The following is a 21,278-nucleotide window of genomic DNA, read 5'->3' as shown; positions in this document are numbered from 1 at the left end:
TGCTAGGTCGACATCTCCGAGGATCCGATCTTAGCGAACAATCAGAGAGTGAAAAAATTCTAGGCGCGGACCAGGCAATTGAGATTCAATTGTTCTGGTTTGTTTCTTTATTATACTAAGTTTTTATTTCATATGCTTTTTTCCTTTGTAGTAATTTTTAAAAAAAATTAAGTACTACTATGTTTTGTTATTGCCTTTAATTTATGTTATTTTGCTATTTTATTTTTTTAAATAACCCAAAAAAATGAAATGGTGGTGAAATAAGTCGGGTGGATTTTTATGGCATAATTTAGGATGCTATTGTAGGTGTTGGGACTGGAAGATAAAATACTAACGTGGCATGAGAAAATGAGGATGAGCGGATTTTTTAGGGCACTAAAATGTTGAGTATTTGACGTGACACAATATATATTTCTCATACACAATACTCATATTTGTTTTTGTTTATTATTATTCAAAAAAATAAATACCCTATTTTTTAATAATTTTTTAGTTAATATTAAAACATTCTCATTCAATAATAATAGTCAATTATTGTAGTAAATGTCTCACAAGTTTGGAACTGACACTTAGACTCAAATAATCATATTCGTTGTCAAAATTCAAAATTAATAGAGGCCTTTTGGAACTCATTTATTGTTACTACAATACTGCCTTATGTTGGGATTTCAACATTGATAAGGATATGAGAAAACACGAAATCTTCGAATTAACAAAGTTGAAGAAATTAAATCTCGTGTCACCAGTAAATAAGTAATGAACATTATTAGGAGAATATGCTTTTTGACATTATTAATGCCCTGATGTTGGCAATATACAACCTTTGTAACTCCATTTTCAAAATGACACACAGCAAATGTGCAGTTACTGATAATAGAGAGGTCCCAACTACGCGGCTCAGGTTTGCGGATCTGCTCGTTTGAGACGCGATAGAGCAATACATTCTTGTCTTTGTCCACTTTACACGCTGTACAAACCGAACCAAAACCTCCTTCCTGCTGATACTAATCCTCAATCGTGTGTATCGAGTAGCAAGCTTTTATGACTTAGTTTAGCCGATCAAAAAAGTATAGCTATAGACAGGTCGAAACAGCAGGATCCATCAGTCTCAGTGATCCACCGAGATCTACAGGCACTAGCGGTATGAAGGAATGCAGGACATCCGTTATCAGTGGTCTATAACTCGGCTCAGGTTGCACACATAGAACAGCTATGGCAGCCACCTGGTATATAGCAAAAATTCGGAGATATGGTAAAAAAGTTTTTAGGAGTTGACTGATTGTTTAAGAACTTTACTTGATATAAATGCTTCAAATCCATAGTGTTTACTATGGCCGGATCGACGATATTTGGGAGCTTCATTCTGTCAGTAAGCTGAGGCATTGCCTGCTCGTTGAAGATGGTAAAAGTATATTAGAACAGCGACTCGTAAACATATTTGTAGCAATTTTGAACAAGCTTTTACCCAGGTGACTATAGATTGGCATTGAGCTTCAGCTACCCTCTCGACCGGCCTTCTTCCCATCAAAAGCTCCAAAAGAACCACTCCAAATGCATATACATCACTCTTGTCAGTTAGCTTGCCTGCAAGATTGTTGCAAGAACTTTCTAGCATCAAAATTTCAAACTTTATTCATGCAAAAGTAGCTTCAGAAACAAAGCCAAGGTTAGTTTTAGGTACGAATGTTTATGCATTTACAACAATACAACGATATCAAACTTTGCACAATCTATTTCGACATGGAAAACTAACTTCTACCCTGGTTGCAATTAGTTCATAACAAAGATGTTATTCAGGGTTTATCAAACTTCATCTCTCATAATTAGCCTTCCTCTAAAGGAACATTATTCTGTTTCATTTAAAGCAGAAGATTGCAGCAATTCTTAGAATGCAATAAAGTTACTATGGTGAATTTTCATTGATTTTGTTGTTGGAGTAACTTTCCAACAACAATATGTTTCCCTCTAAAAGCAAATGGTCTTGCAGGGGATATCAGAGCAGCACTAAAACGGCAAACGAATCAGAGAAGCACCATCTTATTAATTTTTAATCCGTACAGATTGAGAGAATTGGGAATGGCCCTTACCATCCAGCAGGTATTCAGGAGCTACATAACCCAAAGTTCCGGAAAGCTTGATGTTGGCCTTGTTCGAGTGCCCTTCCGTAACAGCAAGGCCAAAATCAGAAAGCTGAACCAAAATGGGAATCAGTTAATGAATTCGTAACGTTTCCACTGTATGAGTTTATAGCCAAACCAACTTACCTTGGCATGAAAGTTGGAATCCAGAAGAATATTCGAGGATTTGAGGTCTCTATGGATCAGGGGAGGGTTGCATCGCTCATGGAGGTACTCTAATCCTCTGGATAATAATCAACGAAGCTCGCTAGCATCAGGAAACATACGAGGAAATGGAAATATTTTGCAAAATCAAGAATCAACATCAATACCTAGCAACATCCAGGGCAATTTTCATTCTCAGATGCCATGTCAATCTTGATTTATTAGGTCCTGAGGCAGTATTCAAGAACGTGAATCGGGGTATAAACCGAAAGCTTCATACTGCAAACCATATTTTGGAAAAATAAAGATTACCATGCAAGTGGAGTTCCAAAGATCCATTCTCCATCATTTCATAAACTAAAAAACGCGCTTCAGCATGTATACAATATCCTAAAAGCGAGACTATATTCTGATGCTGAATTTGACGCAGTGACTCAACCTCATTCTGAATGTAAAGACGAGACATGCGCAGTAATGAACATCAGCTAATCATAAACAAAGTCCGTGAAAGACTAAAGCACGGCATTTATGTTATATACCTCGAATTCTCTTTCAGCTTCGAGCCCACCAGCATATATTTTCTTGACAGCTGCATGGAATTGGCCATTGAATTGAGCTTTGTACACACGGCCTAACCCACCTTCGCCTAGAATATTGGCTTCATCGAAGTTGTTAGTAGCATTCACTAATAACTCGTACTCGATTGCAGCAATGGAGCCCTTCTTGCCCCCAATTCTCATGGAAGGGAACTTGTCCAGAATCGGACCAAATGAGATGCCTTTTGCACCATCTGTCAATGCATATAGTTATAAAACTTATACTACTACAAAAGCTTCGCAAAAACTTAATGAAACTCCATCAATTCAAGTGAAAAGAAACCTGATTTTTGGTGGCTTTTTTCATTGGATTTCTTCCTGAGCCTGAAGATCCAGAAACAAGATAACAGCAGCAATATCACAGCAAGAAGGGATGAAGAGACAACGAGGGCGACAAGGATTTTCTTGTTTAAATCCTGGTGGTGAACTAGATTCACTTCTGCAACTTATGATTCCATAAATAGAGGGATTATAGAACCAAATAGCAAATACTACATACCAATAAAAACAAAAAGGAAACAGCACATAAAAATCATCAACCACCACCTCCTACCTCCAAATATACCCAAAAATTCATCCAAAAAAATTGGAGAAAGGAGATTTTTTTTTAAAGATAAAATTAAAATAAAGGGAAAAGCATTTAAATAACATCCCAATTAGTTTAGCATCATGCTTTAGAACACCTTTCCTAAAAAGCTGCACAATGCTACAGAGTAATGACTTCAGATGCAAACATGATTATCTAATCTAGCTATCCAAATTCCCAAGAAGAACCAAACAATACTTCAAATAAACAGCAACAAAAATGTGTGGGGAAGGGAAATTACCTGGAGAATGTGCTCCCAGATCAGAAGAGTTGTTAAAAAAGGGATCTTTTTCAGTGGGAATAACCGGGTCAGAAGCAGGAGGGTCGGGCTTCACCTCAACTGGAACAGAAAGTGCAGGAAAACTCAAAACCCAAATTGATAGCAGCAGCAGAAACAAAATATTCATTCTTTGAGTTATTCTTATTTCTCCAAATTGTTCTCGAAAGAGATTTATGGGGAGAAAAGGGAAAATGGGATTTATTTCCAAAGTTATGTGGGTTTTGTCTGATACTGACTACTGAGCGGAATTCAAATTTGAAATGCTTTAAAGGTGGTGGTCTGTTATAAATGAGAGAAAGGGGACAAAGGATAGAAACAAGATTTGTGAAGTAAAAGCAATGAGGTTCCTTTTTGCTGCCCACAAAAGGAAACACAGCTGCCAATTACACTACAAATCATGTGGCAGTTATTTCTTCTTTATAGTTAACCGAAGGTCACGTTGTATGCGATGGTTGTTGGACAGAAAAAGAGAGAAATCCAAATTTATATATTCACTAATGTTTAAGAGAGATGAATTCATTCCAAAATGGGTGAAAAACCAAGTTCGGTGGGAGTTGTGTATTAGTAGTTTTTTTTCTATTTATATTGGATTTTTACTGCAACAAAATAAGTGAAAGGTTTTGCATTTTGAATCATTTACAAATTACAATAGTAACAATATAAAGGCAAAAGTAAAAACGATTGACTGGATGGACAGCAAAGAAAAAGCTCGAGTCTTGACCACGGTATTAGTAGGTCTGCTTATTCGGCCGGTTCCGGTTCTAACCGGATCGGTTGACCGGTTAACCGGTTTTAAATTTTCATAAATTCAAGAATCGGAACCGGCTCGATTCCGGTTCCGAACCGGAACCGATGTGTAATTTTAATCCGAATTTATTTATAATTTTAAATAGTTCAATACTAAAAAAATAATAATCCAACATCTAGAATTATAACAAATAATACCTAAGAATTAAAATAAATACACAAAATACAAACCAACAATACAATAATATTCATATATGGATAAGAGTGATGCCAAGTGTAGTAGGTCGGGTCGGACTAGTTTATGTTAGCAATTTTTTACTAATACAAAAATAGGAGTTCTAAACTTTAGCATATTTTTTTAAAAAAATGAGTTTTAAAATTGAATTTCATTTTCCCTTTTTTGGCTAAACATAGTATTCATTGGAATTTCCAATACTAATTGATATTGTTGTGACTATTTGGTTTATACCGGAACACTTAATAAATTACTCACAAATATGTTAAAATCGTATGTTAAATGAATTGTTACATAAATTTGTAATAAATATATCATATGAAATGATATTGTATTTGTATAAGTTCTTTTGAAAACTAAAAACAAACTTATGATGTTCTACTCATTGTAGTTAGTTCATAAAAAATAAATTAGGGAAATAATTGTAGATTCAAAGTATCACAGATTAAACATTTAAATCTAAAAATCACAAAATGTTTCAAACTATTTTACTTCAATTCAAAATTAGTTCAATAAATTAGATTTTTTAGTATATTAAATTATAAAAAAAATAAAATTGAATTATAATCCGGTTCCCGGTTAGGAACCGGTCGGTTCCGATTCCGAACCGGAACCGGTGTTATTTAAAAAGTTGGAACCGGTACCGGAACCGGAACCGGATTTTTCGGTTCCGATTCCTCAATTAACCGGTCGGTTCCGGTTCCGATTCCGGTTAACCAAGAACCGGAAAACCGTTTAAGCACCCCTAGGTATTAGTACTAAATTTAACAGAATCAAATAATTGCACTGTTCTTGGAAGGAAATTAGATTCATATTTATATGCATAATCTATATCGTTATTTATTTTAAATTAGGTGAGAATTTTTTTTACTCACAGTAGTAAAGCGGCTATTTTCTAGTTATACATCAAGGCATCAAATTATATCAAAGTGGTTTTTCAAACGATTTTTTTAATTTCTAAAAGCGGTGATTTTTATGTTTTGCTTGATAACAAATTTTATGTGGATTGATATCGTGGAAAAATGTTTATTGGGGTTGTGAGACGTGGTTAATATCAATATTTTGAAAATTGGACCGATAAACCAAAGTTATTATCAGTTCATGATTTAATAATATATGAAACTATTTAAATTTAATAAATGATTGACATTTTTATCTTTAATTTTCAATTCTAGTATTTTTAGTGAGATGAATAAAGTAAAATAATCTTAAATCTTAAAATTTAAATAGTCTTGAGATATCTTAAAATTGTTGGATCGGATCAGATGCTATCCAATATGAGTACTCCATTAAATAGGCTAATCCGTTATTTACCATGGATTGAATCATAATCTTAGGATACTCAAGGTCAAAACTATTTAATTTGTAATATTTGAGATAGTTTTGCTTCATTCATGTTTCACTACAATACTACTATGATTGAAGAAATTAAAGATAAAAATGTCATCTAACTAAATATATTTTTTTATTATTTATTAAAATTTAATATTCCTTTCGCCCGACAATAAGAGTCACATTTTTCTATTTCGGTCCATCCTACAATAAGAGTCACATTTCACTTTTATCATAAATGTTAAGTACGTAGGTTTCACATTCCACTAAATCACTTGACTCACATTTTATAATACTAAGATTAGATTATAGGATACTACTCTAATATAGTATAATTTTGGTATTATAGAGTCAGGCTAAGATGTATTCACTTAAACAAAATTTAATTAAACGAGAAATAAGATTAGGGACTTTTATTAACAATTTAATATGGTAATCGAACGAGTCCGAAGTTTATTCACTATTACTTGAGCTAGCACATCAAATGGCATACTATTATGAGTATAGTTTATTTGTGCTTAATAACGGCCTAATCTTCTCATGAGAAGAATCATTACAAAAATATCTTCATTTTATCAACGAAAACGCACGAGTTAAATTATGCGCGAGGTATTGATTTTAATAATAAAAGTATCAGCTCGTGGAGTTGTTTTAGTGCGCTTATATTTATAATTAAGATTAGACAGAACAATCTAATTTAAAATTAATACACTATTTAAAATTTCAATAATTGAGAAAATTAGATGCTGAAAGTAATTTGATTTTCAATATATTACAAAAAAATATAATAAGCACATCGCTTAAAATAAAGACAAAATTGCATAAACTGGGAATAAGATTGAGACAGCTTATCCAACATAATTAGCAGAAGAAAATAACCTTTTATTTATTGTGATGTGTTACAAAGAAAAACATGACTTGTATTGTATGGCATAGTGAGCACAAATTTGCATGGATCACATCATCGATATTCATTGCACCGACACCATTTAAAGCGGCAACGAATTTTTTGAATATAGCAGACTGTGACGTAAAAAATCATTTAAATATTACAATCTACAGCAACAGCTTTTATCTTAGGGCATCCGCAAATGTTGTCTCGGTCTCGTCGACGGCGATGCGGGATGCATCTCATCCCGACGAGACGAGCCATCTCGATGCGTGACGCGTCCCGGAGAGGCCGGCCTCGAGCTGGCGAGACAGGCGCGCGGCGCCACGTGACGCGCGCTGGCGGATGGCGTGACGCCCACTCGCCGACCCGCGAGTGGGTGTCAGAATTATGACATCATAATTCATTTTTTTTAAAAAAAGGTAATATGACCGTTCAACGGTCATATTTTAAATTTTTTTATTTTTTTTTATTCTATAAATACTCTTCTCATTCTCCATTTTACACACAAACACACATCTATTATTCTCTCATCTCTTTTTCTTTCCTCTCCAATCACTTCTATAAAATCATTCCTTTATTTTTTTCTTCTCCCAAATTTAATCCATTATAGATCCATTTGAGCAAATGCGTCGAATAATGGAAGAATCGTTAGAAGAAGATCGACGTAGGGAGGAGGAAGCCGCCGCGCCTCCTCAAAGGCGACCCCGGACTTACATCCATCGTAACCGGGAGGAAGTCGCCGCAAGGTTGGAACGTGATTACTTCAGTCAGAACCCGGTATGGGGAGATATCTACCTCCGTCGCCGTTTCCGTATGTCACGCGCGCTATTTTTGCATATCGCGAGTACATTGGCAGCACAGGAAGAGTACTTCAGAGAAGGGTTCGACACTGTTGGTCGTCCTAGCCACACGACGCTCCAGAAATGTACTGCAGCGATCCATCAGCTTGCTACTGGACAAACGTCGGATTCGTTCGACGAATACCTGCACGTCGGAGAATCCACTGGGAGACTTTGTTTGTTGAACTCCTGCAAAAGCGTCCGGGCAGCCACCGACGAATTTCTGAAGAAGCCAACCACCGCGGATTGTCAGTTTCTGCTCCAACTTCACGAACAAGTGCACGGATTCCCCGAGATGCTCGGGAGTGTTGATTGCATGCATTGGCAATGGAAGAATTTCCCTGTAGCGTTGAGGGGGTCATACACGAGCGGCCACAAAGGCACCCACCCCACCGTTGTACTCGAGGCAGTCGCCGACTACCGGCTATGGATTTGGCATGCGTATTTTGGGGTCCCCGGCTCGAACAACGATATCAACGTGCTCAACAATTCCGACCTCTTCAGCGAAGTTCTGAATGGTAAAGCGTCGGCCATCAACTTTATCGCTAACAATCGCCAGTATAAAATGGGATACTATCTTGCCGACGACATCTATCCGAAGTGGCCAACCTTCGTGAAGACGTTCAACAGGCCTGCGAACGAAAAGCAGTCTCTTTTTGCGCAGAAGCAAGAGCCTGCTCGCAAGGATGTGGATAAAGCGTTCGGGGTTCTCCAAACTCGATTCAACATTATCAAAGCCCCGGCTCGACAGTGGTTTATGGAGAATATGGTCGACATCATGTATACGTGCATAATCTTGCACAACATGATTGTCGCCAATGAAGGACCTGAGGCGGGAAATTGGTTCGACCCTGAAACCTCGAGAAGCTCAACCGCAAGTAGTCCGCCTCGAAGGGGAGTGCATCCGTCTTTGCAAGAGCGGTTGTCTATTCGGGCAAGGACACGTGATTCTACCGTCCACGCCCAACTCCAGGAGGATCTAATAGAGCACATTTGGGCAAAATTTGGCAATCGTTAGATGATTGTCACTAGAGAACTCCTTCTTCTGCTTCTTTGCCTCCATTTTTTTTTGAATTTAAGTGTGCAATTTGTAATTTCTAGTTTTTTAAATTATGTCTTTTTTATTTTTTTAGGTATTTAAATTGTAATTTTATTTTATTTAATGAAGTGTGTTTTTATTAATTGAATTTGTTGGAAATAACAATAAAAAATGAAATTGAATGAATAGTTAAGGGATGAGATGGTTAAGAGATGGATGGATGCAGGTGTTGTCTTTTAGTTAAGATATGAGCTGAAAAGTACAGTGAGACCCATGAATAATGAAGAGATGAAACGGTTAAGAGACGGATAAGAGACAGGGATGCGGATGGCCTTAGACCCTATATAATTAAAAGTATTTAAATAAAATTGAAATATTGTAACTATTACAAAAAAAATTATTTCCCGTAAGCGTTGGATCTAAAATTTCAATAAATAAATTCAACTATAAACCGATTGCAGTAAGATACACATCTTTTACTCAACAATCATTAAAAAAAAGGCCACGGACGTTTTTTTATTTTATTAAGGATGCTAATTTGTATGTGTAGCTATACTATCAACTTATTATAAAGTGTTTTTAGTGTTGGTTTCCCAACTAAAATTAGGGACACAAATTGAAGTGTCATTAAAAAATAAAAGGTTATGATAATTTGTTTTCAGTTTAGGGATGTTTTTTTTGCGTCTTTATGGTTATTTTAAAAAAATTTGAATGCTAGTAATGGCGTCTCAATTTTTGTATCCTTACTTAAGTATTGATAAGTTTTTTTCGACCATAGTAAGATAAGTACATTATTTACTCTTCATTTGTGACATCGTGTATATATGATTTTCGATGTAATATAGTAGTACTCACAATTTTACTAAATATTTTTCTATTACATAATTTTAAATAAATCCAAAATTTTTGGATTTTTCAAATAATTTAATAAATTACATTATAAACTGAAATTTAAGCAAACTAGATTATCTTTCAGTCAATTTCTCCAAAACAATTTTATTAGAGAGCTTACATTTCCTAACGAAGTAGTGCAAGAATGCAATGATGCCAAAAAGTGTTACTACATCTATCCCCCAAAATTTGTCCCAGTTTGATCCGGCACGGATTTTAAGAAATGTAATGAAAGGTGAGTTGAAAAAATTAGTGAATTGTGGGTCCTATTTTTATATATTAATTATATAGAGTAAAGCCCAAAATTGGTCCTGAATATATGACCATTTTACGTTTTTAGTCCTAAATATTATCTTTTGGATTTTTTGGTCCTAAACATATGAAAATTTGATCATTTTGGTCCTCCGTCAACATTTCCGTTAAAAACTAACGGTCAACGGATTTAATCTCGATTTTGACCAAATTAAACTTTTAATTCTGAAATTTTACTCCCTAATTATTTATACAAATAACTAATTTACTAATTATTCAAAATAATTTATTTTGAAACAAAGGCAAGGTCCACCCCCCCTCACTTCATCTCCTTCCCCTTCCTCTCCGACCAACACAGAAGACACCTTCCCTCTCCTCAAACTCCTCCCCGCCGCCATTCTCATTCTAGTATCCTTTCTCTCTCTGGAAGAGCGAGAGGTCCACCAGATCCCTCCAATCAACCAATCCCTCCTTCCTCCCCCCCCAACAAGAAGCAGTGCCGCCACAATTCCCCGCCCCTTCCTCCCCCCCCAACAAGAAGCAGTGCCGCCACAATTCCCCGCCCCTCTTCGACTGCTTCCACTACTACACCAGCTTCTGGTTCCGCTGGAACTCCTCCCCCAACCGCGAGCTCATCCACCAAGCCATCGAAGCCTTCGAGGACCACTAAACTCCGGCGAGTCTCTCAACAACTCCCCCAAGACCAAGCGCAGGGACAAATTGGCCCGCCACAACAAACCCCCAATTTCCTCGCCGCCGGAAAATCAAGAAATTCCATCTCCTCCGCCGCTCGATGTTGATGAATTAGCCCGGGAGTGAGTGGGAAGAAGGATATGGTGGACGACTGTGTGGATGCGGCGGTGGCAGCGCCACCGGCGAGGACGCATAAAGGTTTGGCTAGGAAAGTGTTGCCGGACGTCATGGGTATATTCACTTCGCGTTTAAGGAGTCTTTGGAGTCTGAATTTGTGAGTAAAAGAAATAATTAGGGAATTAATTAGGGAGAAAGATTTCAGAATTAAAAGTTTAATTTGGTCAAAATCGGGATTAAATCCGTTGACCGTTAGTTTTTAACGGAAATACTGGCGGATGACCAAAATGATCAAATTTTCATATGTTCAGGACCAAAAAATCCAAAAGATAATGTTTAGGACCAAAAACGTAAAATGACTATATATTCAGGACCAATTTTGGTCTTTACTATTAATAAAATGTGAGTAGAAATAAGTTAGTAGAATATGAGGTTAACTACCAAAAATAGTAAAAGTGAAATGGGATAAATTTTAGGGGACGGATGAAAATAGAAAAATGGGACAAATTTTCGGAGGTAGTATCTAGTTACTAGTAGTACTAATTAATTTATGCATCAAGTAAGATATGTTGACAGTGATGTATGATTAATTAATTCTCTCCCGCTTAATTTATACATCTCTCCTAATGTCACTTAATTTCTATGTACATTTATATAAGCAATATTTGGATTTACGACATTTATTTATTCTGGCATACGACATGCATGGTTAATTATTTATCTAAACCTATTAATTCATATCCTATGGTTTGTAATATCTGTGTCAAATTCACCACAAATGATAAGTAGATTTCAAAATTATACTAGTACAAAAATAAAAGATTATATAAAGCTGAATACGAATTATGCCACACATATAGTATATAACTTACCTATTCCATTATATTATACTACTACAGGTGTCTCAATATATTTCAGCCGTTATATAACATAAATTAATTACATTAATATTTATTGCTAATAATTATATAGTCCGATATAGACGAATTAATAAAGTATTCGATATATATATAATATACTCAAGAGATAAATAAATAGGTACCTAATTCGTAAGTTTATTAGTAGTCACTTTTCTACAAACGTTAGCTCTATTATTTAATCAATAAACAATACACTTACAAAAAGTGTCTCAATAATAAAGAAACTAAATGATTGCATACATAACAACGTAACCAACCACCACATTACTTGCCCTCGTTGGAGACGAAGCCGAAATGCATGCATGTGAAGAAAATTTGTTCACAAACCAACAAAAGATGAAATAAAATAGTAGTAGTAGCAGTATTAATATTACTACAATATACTCCCTCGGCCTGTGAAATAATATCCCACTTTACTATTTTGGGATGTCCGCGATTTAAAGTTTCATTTACATTTTTCCATTCTAGGTAAATGGACATATCATTCATCAAACTCATTACACTCATATTCTATTATAAAATTAATATATAAAAGTAGGATCCACATTCCATTAACTTATTTTTCCATTTTTCTTTTCAGAATCAAATAATTTATTAAAACCTGTACCGAATCAAAATGAGACTATAAATGGCGGCCGGAAAGAGTATATATGTCCAACACCCAAATCCTATACCATTTATAGGATCCAGTACACATTTAGGTCAATAATGTGGGCGACAAAATAGTGTAATTATTGAATTTGACCATAAATCTAGTGCTGGATTAAATATATAGTATCTCTATATATTATGCATAATGCATTATATGATTGTCCAACTGGTTTGCAGAAGGGGACAAATTAAAGATGCTTCACCAAATCAGTATTAGTGGAAACTGGAAAGACTCAGATCTTGCTACTTCTTTATCAAAAAGATGTACTATAGAAAAATGAAATGCTAGTATCTCTTCATATTATTTTGTTGCTGGTTAATTTATTTGATTTTTTACCCTGAAATTGAACGGCACTCTCGAATGTATCGATTTAATATATGTACATTTATCTACTAGGCTACATCACCGGCGTAGCTAGAGGAACAGGATGGGGTGGCTGACCGCTAATCCTCCAAATAGTTTGGAGAATCTAATTATCTCTTAGGCCGAGTCGAAAAATATCATAACATACTAAATAGGACTTTTAAAGCTGGATGGAGGGAGTACTAGTTATTACTGCTTCATAAAACAAAGAACTTAGGTTTTATTGATAATGAAGTTGAATTTATTTAGTAAAATTCATTATATAACTCTTAGATTTTAAATATATCCCTAGTAAATACATGTTGTGCTTGCAAACTAGCATTTTTTTTGTAGTGCCTAATGTATGGCGTATGGCCAAAATGCCAAATGGATTTTCTCTTTTTAAAGTTATCCTGCCTAAATTTAACGAAAATTGTATGCTTTTTAATGCTAAGGGTAGTAGGAAAGTGAAAAGGGAAAAGCTAAAGTGATTGTAACAATCATACTTCAAAAGTTGATAAAGAAAACTTTTTAAAAGTTTTGGAAACATGGACCATTAGAAATTAGTTGAATATAAGAAAAGTGTTAAAATCTTATCAAAGGTTTAGTTTGACCAGGCCGCAGAGGTGACGGAGCATTTAATTTCGGGAAATTAAATTATACAAAATCGATGTAAGGACTGCATAGATGATCTTGATATATTCATTTTTCCTAATTAAATTGATTCTCAGTGAGTGAAAAATAATGAATAAAAGTTCGTCATAATAATAGAGCTACGAGATTAATTAATATGTGTATTAATTATCCCTCATTAGTTTTCCAACATTTATTAAACATGTTTAATGGGTTAAATCATTAAATGTAATTAGTATTTGGGGATGACACGCTAAATCCAATAGCACTATTTGTGCGTATCTCGTCTTATAAAAAGAGAATTTCTCAACCTGGCTTGATTATCTATATTGGATTAGGATTGTAAAAAAATATAAAGTTGAACTCTCCAAGTTTTAAGTTTCATTTGCAGGTTGTGCAACTTTATAGTATAGTATAATAGACTAATTTTTAGTTGTTAATGTGAATATATTAAGTGACCGGTGGAGAATTAGTGTAACAGGCAAATAATTGCTCTTATTCATTTAAACTATTTTATCACTCATCACTATACATTTAATTAGCTTACATTAATCTTTCAGTAATTTCAAGTAGTTGGCTATACACATATCCTTTTGTTACATCACGAGATTTATATTATAATGATGTCATTGATGAGGATAAGGATGCTATATTACTAGATTTTAACTGGTCATGATAGTAGTTCATTGGAGTTCAAGAATAGCTAAAACCTTTTTGTTGTTAATTTTATTTCAACCCTTAAATATATTATTATATTATGTATAAACTTATACTAATACATTTCGAAGTTTAATAGTATGAAGCAAAGAATTAAAACTCAAAACTTACTGTAAGAAAGTGAGTCCTAAATTGCCCAACAAGCATAGAGCCCAAATGTGATGCAACCCAATATATAAAGCATCACATGGGCCCAACGCCAAGCCCCTCGGTTCATCAGGGCTCAGAGCCCAATTGAATTGTTTGAGGACAAAGTGTGTTTAGAAGTAGTAGACAAAACTCTTTACAGTTGTAAAAATATATTTCAACTTAGATAAATACTAGTAGTACAATTTAGTTTGTCTTGGATTCGTCCAATATCCTTGACCAAATAGCAAGGGAATTGATCCCTACCTTGTACATGCAACAACTTTAAATCCTTGGGCCGAAATTTACTAGCCCAAATTTATAATAGAGTCTAAATTTTATTTTTCATGATTTTGCCCAAAATAATAAATTCATTTTCTTTTGGTAGACTAAAACTAGGCCCTAATATGATGCTTCAAAGTTCCATTTTTTAAACTAGGAACAAGGTTTAGATCACGTTAAAGGTGGATTTATCAAAATCACACGTTTATCTTAATTGTGAGTTGTGACTACTAAATTCTAGTTGGGAATTAATGAATCGTAAATAGGATTTGATAGAACCTAACATTGATCAATAGCTACCAATTGAATTTAATTATAGAGTGGTCAACTACATAAAGAAGTCAGTTTTTTTCGCAGAAACAATACCAACTGCATGATAATTTTGTCCAATGTTTATTCGCATAGGATTAAGTTATTAACATACCAACTATGTTATTCACCTTAAAATATCTAAAAAGTAAGAATTGGACGTTCTATAATTCAAATATAATACTTTAGTTAATTCTCAGTTATTCTTATCATGAGATGTCATCAATATTTTAGAATCAATCCATGATCACAAAATTATCAATATTACTAGGACACAACTAGATATGGTACTACTACTACTACTACTATATACAGTATTTATGACTTTTGTTGTTTAAAGAGAGTTGTATTTATGACCTATTTACAATAGGGGTTTACATTCAATAATATTTATAGTAAACAAATATAAACGGACCATAATCTTATGGTCATGCCTCAACAGCAAAAAAAAAATAAAAAATTACTCGTGTTACATGTTTCCCACACTAGATCAAATTATGTTGGTGAATCCACTACTTTCGATATCCACGTGTATGTCAATGTGCTGCATGAACAATTTATGATACAATTCTTACAAAATAAAAAGCAATGAAATCGTAATTCAAAAATTGGGTGTTCCTAATAAAAGAATTATTCTGAATTAAAGAATTTGAATTTATAGATTGTGATTTGTGGATTCATTTCTTCTCCACCCTAAACTTAGGTATGGATGCTATTTAATATATGTACAAAGTGGGTCGGCACCAAAATGCTACAAGACTTAAGTGGGACATACAATATTTTGATTCAAGGCAACGCATCTGTGGAAGTGGTGTCCCATTTTAGAATTTTGAAGTAATTGAGCGGAAATATCATCTTTTTCTAGATTCCCATCATGATTATTCTTTTTCCATACCCTTTTCGTTAATTAGACATAAACATATCTCTATATTGTTCACAATTTTTCACAATCGCACTTCATGTTTTCACAATTTTTTCTGATAAAATATTTAGCAGCGGGTTACTTTTTTTTATGGATTAACGGCCGAAAGGGATAGCTAAATAGTGATTCATTTTTATTTGTTTTATTGTTATCCTTTGTATCTCCAATCCGTGTATTACGTGTGCTCATAAAAAAAGGAAATATTTGTAATAATAATGAAAAACTAATACTCCTAACTCAGTGAATGCTTCCAAAACACTATATATTTACATTTCTAAAATAAAATATTACATTTCGTCCGAGTAAAATGTTAGATAGTAATAGTAATTTTGTAAGTAAAAAAGGCTAATTAAATTTTCGCAGAGAAAAAATACTTAAATTTCAAGGAAGATGTAATAAGGTTGACCTTTGAGATTATACCACACATAGCCAAAACTAAACAAATACTACTACCTATACATATAGTCAAATGAACATATATTAAAATGTTTGTTATTTTGAACATTTGTATACGAATCTCATATAATAACTTAAATCAATTGCATTAAGCATGCACACTTGGAAGTAGGTTAATTTATATTAGTAACATATTCTCTTTTTTTACTCAGCTGTAACAAGTAAAATCTCAAGGACATTGAACAAACAAAAACAAATACTCATAAAATACACAAATAAAATAAACGGATATGAATCATGAATATCCTCGTCATCCATGACATGGTACTATCAAATGAGAGTAATGATTCTTGAAATTTGAACATTAACTCTAAGCACCCCAAATCAAAACCACCCAACACTCGCCATTCAAATACAGCTACGCTAATCAAATCCGTTGGAGCCATTTCACTTTTAAGATAGAGATGAAATATTGTTGGTCGCAAAGATTTTGAATGTTATTCATTGATGGTAAATTATCGTGCCATTTATATATATGCAAAATTCAAGTACAGCACATAGTAAATTAAAAATGATGTGTGCATTCAAGACCATCTAATTTAGCATATTACTCAGTAGCATTTAATATCAGCCAATAATGTAACACTAATTGGTTGATTCTAAGCGCAGAAATAGTTATTAAAGACACATAAATCGTGAATAAATAGAGGATTGACCTACACCCAGACTGAAATCCCTGAAATAACCTCAGATGTGAAAACAAGGCAATAGTAATAGCTGCGTTATGACTTATGTGTGACATTAAAAATAGCCGGTCATACAACTTCTTTACAAGCAGCTACTTCTTTAACAATACTTCATTAACTTATTATTTCTATATATTTCTTATTAATAATTTTAAAATTAAAACATGTATTGTTATTTAATAAGGTCATCGTGCTGGGTGGGGAGGGGGTTTCGTGCATCGTAGGCACCCCCTTGTTGTTGGGGAGGACGACAAGTGGGGTGATGCGGAAGGGGGGATGGCATTATGTGTGGGCAGGGACGGATCTGATTGGCAAGCAGGAGGGGCAAATGCCCTCCCTCAAAATTTCATATCTATGTATAGAATCTATTGTAGAAAAAATATAATATTAGTTTCTTCTTTAAATGCCCTTCCTCAAATACTTCAAATATCCCCACATGTATTTTTGCCCCTTCAATGAACATTTTCTAGATCCGGCCCCGTGTGTGGGTGTTGGGCGATGGAGAGACGATGCAGTGCTCATGTGGGGGAATATAATTATTTTTATTTCGTAGCAATTTTAATAGAAGACTATATGTTATTTAGTAGGGAGTATAGAAAAAGGAAAATGATGAAGTGTCCTTCCCCCAACACAAGGACTTGTCTGTGTAAGCATCTTCACCACACACACACACACACATAGTATGTATTTATTACTTTTACTAAAAATAAATATGAAAACTTGTTCGCCAACACACCATCATTCCAGTTTCCCTTTTTCATCTTTCTCTCTCTCTCTCACAGTAACAGCCAATATGGGCAGTGGTGGCGCCGACGAGGAATGGGTCAACGCCGCCATGACCGACGACGCTATGGTGGTGGACCTCCTGGTGCGCCTACACCGCGCGCCGCTGGAGTGGAGCGTGCGTCAGCGGAGGTCAAAGGTTAGGAAAGCTGGGCGCAGCAGCCCCTCCACTCCCCTGTCGCTGTCCTCCTCCGCCTCCCACGACTTCAAACTCTCCACCTCAACCACATCTAAGGTATCATCAATTTACCAGAATCAGAATATCTCTGCTTCTTCTCTTCACTTTCTTTTTCTCAAACTCACAAAATTACCCTCCCCTCCTGCATGCCCCGAATCTCATACCACGCTTCCATCTTCCTAATTTTGAATTCACTAATTTTCTGAAATAAATTAGTCTTACACTTTGTTTCAACGTCACAAGGAGGAGCATTGAATCACTCTTATCACGTTTTTTTCCTCCCCACTTCGCCCCCAAACTAGTGATAAGACCGAAATATCCCTCGATTCTAGCAGTCATAGTACCGAATTTCTTGGAATTGAATGGAAATGGAATTTCTTTCATTTTCTAGAATATTTACACGTAGGGGTAGTTTGGGTAATTTAGGTCTGCTCCGTTAAAGCGGTGGCGTCGCAAAATGGGACGAGTGGTGTTTAATTACTCATTAATTAATTAAATAGGGTAGGTCCCACACTTTCCTCCAATCACAACATGCCACCTGTTAAGCGTCATATCTAATTAAACCCACATGCATACTCGGGTGGGGTTTACTTAGGTTGTGTTTAGGACAAGATTAGTTAAGATGAAATCAAGAATGTGACAGCTTTGCTACAACCATTTTTTCCTGAAGTTTGCATAGTAGTAATTGGGTTTTGTAAAAGGGGTTGATTTATTGAAAGACAGTGGGTTAACGTGGGGTGTTGCTGCAATTGTAATTATATAATCATCCGATTTGTTACTTCAAGAAAGGTTGAATTTTTTTGAGAAGGATAAAGTTGGATGGGGATGATTGGGTTTGAAAATAGTAGTAGCAACTAGCATGTGTGTGATTTTCGGTGGCGTGAAATAGGCGAATACCATTTGTAGGAAATGGATTGAGTGGTTGAAGGTGAAGGGGGCCCCTTTTTCTTTTCTTGTCACCAAACTGTTGTTTTCGGCCCATAATTTATTCTACTTCTTCTTCAACTGATTATGCTTTTTCATACTCATTTTCCCTCTTTCTGAGTTATATATTACTTTAAATTCGATTCAATGTAGATATGCCTGACTCTTAGATGCTCCTAATTTTGATGCAGAGTAATAATGTAGATGGTGAAAAGACCAACTCCAAGAGGTCAAGAAAAAAGAAGGTGAGTTTAATAGGTTTCTTGAGTTAGATGTTATATAGTAGTACTAATAGTCATTTCAAAGTATACGGATGGATTTGGAAGATGCAAATAACTTGTCTAAATAATATAGTTATGTGCATTTTGATGTTTCAAATGCACATTGGATACCTTTTTCATCAAATGTATGAAGTTTTATTTATTTGTAAAACTCATTCATGTTAATCAACATGTAGCCTTGAACATGAGCATGAGCCATACTAATGTGTTCCTTCCACTCTTGTGTATATGACAGACTTTGGCAGAGCTCAAAGACGAAGAGAGCTCACTGCTCAAGGAAAGAAGAGAGCTAAAAAGGGTATATTCCGTGCTTCATCTACAATGTAATGAATTTTGATTCAATAACCGATGTCGTTTCCTCTTCAGGAAATGGCAGCCTTACGAATGAATCTGGAGAGACAAAGGGCTACACACGAGAGACTAAAGCGGATGAAGGTAATTACACTCTTCTTTTCTTTCTTTGAAAATTTTGATACTTCTTTCAATCATGTTAGACAATGACATTCTCTTATGTTCAGATTGATCTGCAGCCATCTCAAGAATCAACATCCGTAGCGGAGGAATCAGTCTCTGGACAACAACTTCAAATGGCATCAACGGCTTGTGATGCACCACCAGTTGTCTCAGGGAGTGATGTCTGTGTGCAATCGTCTGTTTCAAATGCTCGTTGCAACGGGAATGCTGATGCAGCATCTGGTTCTAAGTTCATCCTCCCTGATCTAAACGTTCCGTTTGATGAGCCCAGCTAGCTAGACCATCAACGGTGCACCTGTTCTCGACTAAGACAGAACAGGTACAATAATGATATTTATACTTGATAAAGACTAACCTCTTTTAGGACAGAGTATTGTAGTTATACGGTAGAAGCAGTTACCTCCAACTCGGCCCGACCAACTGCCAGTGGTTGGGATCTATTCTTTTTGTTTAGTTATTACCAATGTACTACAAGATTGGAAATATTAACTGCTAGATTATGTCAAATTCTTCTTCTCTTGTAGTAGTATTTTTCTTGAGGATTTTATAGGTGAAAATGTAAACTGTTTTGTGTAAGAGATACTATGTGTTATGTCTTCAAAGGAAATATTTGTGACAGAGAAAGCCGAAGCCGAAGGATCATTTAATTTGGTATGTATCAAGTTATATTTTTAGGTGGGCCACCCCTCAGAATGCCCGGAGAGTTTAATTGTCCCTTCTTTGGACCGGCTTAATCGTCCCTTATTGAGCCAGAAAATACTGTAGTTGCTCTTATGTTTGTACAAGTATATTGACTAAAGTCTCTTTTTGGTCCTTAACATATGCCGATTTTTTGATTTTGGTCCATAACATTATCTTTTGAATTATTTGGTCCTTAATATATAAACTTTTGTTTTTTTTTGGGCACATTCCCTATGAAGCAACGAAAATGGATTGATCCAAATTTTGAATATACCAAGGACAAACTCACAAAGACAAAAAGGAATGTCGGCCTTCGTACACAACTGCCTACTAATGAAATTATTACTGCTATTATTCTTTACAGTTTCAGAAATCACAATAAACCAAAATGATTTGATGACGAAAATTTGAAACTTTCTTTCCCCAATAGAAACTGTGATTGGGCTGGCAGATTGAGAAAAACGAAAATCCCAAACATGGAAAACGACAATTACTTCTGCAATTTTAGAGATTTTAAGCTAATGTCATTTGATTTTTTTGTTCTTTTTTTTACCTACGCTCACATATTCATATTTCCAATCTATTAGTTGGAGTACAACGAACATACCAACGAGCTAGATCTTGGGTCTAGCAATAGACTTTTTAAGTTTTGAACAAGAAAATTTGGCAATGAATTTCAAAAACTTTGTTGTTAGTTGAAAGATAAAGGTTTTCCAAGAAAAAATGTAGATAGTCATTATCGAGAATATTTCCTCTATAGTAGAAATTAGCAGAAGAATGAAAGATAAAGGTTTTCCAAGAAAAAATGTAGATAGTCATTATCGAGAATATTTCCTCTATAGTAGAAATTAGCAGAAGAATGAAAGATAAAGGTTTTCCAAGAAAAAATGTAGATAGTCATTATCGAGAATATTTCCTCTATAGTAGAAATTAGCAGAAGAATGAAAGATAAAGGTTTTCCAAGAAAAAATGTAGATAGTCATTATCGAGAATATTTCCTCTATAGTAGAAATTAGCAGAAGAATGAAAGATAAAGGTTTTCCAAGAAAAAATGTAGATAGTCATTATCGAGAATATTTCCTCTATAGTAGAAATTAGTAGAAGAATCTCATCTACCATATTACATCTATA

General features: G+C 34.8%; 2 protein-coding genes and 1 pseudogene across 4 annotated transcripts; 2 read left to right on the top strand and 1 right to left on the bottom strand.

Annotated features, from left to right (window-relative positions):
• Positions 1 to 684: 684 nt before the first annotated feature.
• LOC125212076 (putative receptor-like protein kinase At1g80640) lies at positions 685 to 4,057 on the bottom strand. 2 transcript variants are annotated; one of them, XM_048112115.2, is made up of 10 exons: positions 3,706 to 4,057; positions 3,162 to 3,317; positions 2,822 to 3,072; positions 2,595 to 2,727; positions 2,450 to 2,510; positions 2,265 to 2,361; positions 2,088 to 2,190; positions 1,466 to 1,584; positions 1,297 to 1,386; positions 685 to 1,223 (listed from the first exon to the last, which is right to left on the bottom strand). In XM_048112115.2, the coding sequence occupies exons 1-10, from the start codon at positions 3,869 to 3,871 to the stop codon at positions 1,074 to 1,076; spliced, it is 1,326 nt and encodes a 441-aa protein (XP_047968072.1). In that variant the 5' UTR covers positions 3,872 to 4,057; the 3' UTR covers positions 685 to 1,073. The 2 variants fall into 2 exon arrangements, with proteins under 2 accessions (XP_047968072.1, XP_047968071.1); XM_048112114.2 differs by having other exon boundaries at positions 3,162 to 3,323; positions 3,706 to 4,056.
• A 6,212-nt stretch (positions 4,058 to 10,269) lies between these two features.
• On the top strand, positions 10,270 to 11,368 carry LOC148930667 (uncharacterized; annotated as a pseudogene).
• Positions 11,369 to 17,245: 5,877 nt separating this feature from the next.
• On the top strand, positions 17,246 to 20,265 carry LOC125212553 (uncharacterized). Of its 2 annotated transcripts, XM_048112760.2 has the most exons (6): positions 17,246 to 17,472; positions 17,609 to 17,844; positions 18,903 to 18,956; positions 19,228 to 19,290; positions 19,359 to 19,427; positions 19,511 to 20,265. In XM_048112760.2, exons 1-6 carry the CDS (start codon positions 17,325 to 17,327, stop codon positions 19,739 to 19,741), a joined length of 801 nt encoding a protein of 266 aa, XP_047968717.2. In that variant the 5' UTR covers positions 17,246 to 17,324; the 3' UTR covers positions 19,742 to 20,265. The 2 variants fall into 2 exon arrangements, with proteins under 2 accessions (XP_047968717.2, XP_047968718.1); XM_048112761.2 differs by lacking the exon at positions 17,246 to 17,472 and having other exon boundaries at positions 17,543 to 17,844.
• Positions 20,266 to 21,278: the final 1,013 nt, after the last annotated feature.

This window comes from Salvia hispanica, chromosome 3 (genome assembly GCF_029641045.1).
Source record: "Salvia hispanica isolate PSC_SH4W2 chromosome 3, Shi_PSC_v1, whole genome shotgun sequence".
NCBI classification, from domain to species: Eukaryota; Viridiplantae; Streptophyta; class Magnoliopsida; order Lamiales; family Lamiaceae; genus Salvia; species Salvia hispanica.
The sequence above is the reverse complement of the archived record's forward strand: the minus strand, read 5'-3'. Positions and strand labels throughout refer to the sequence as shown.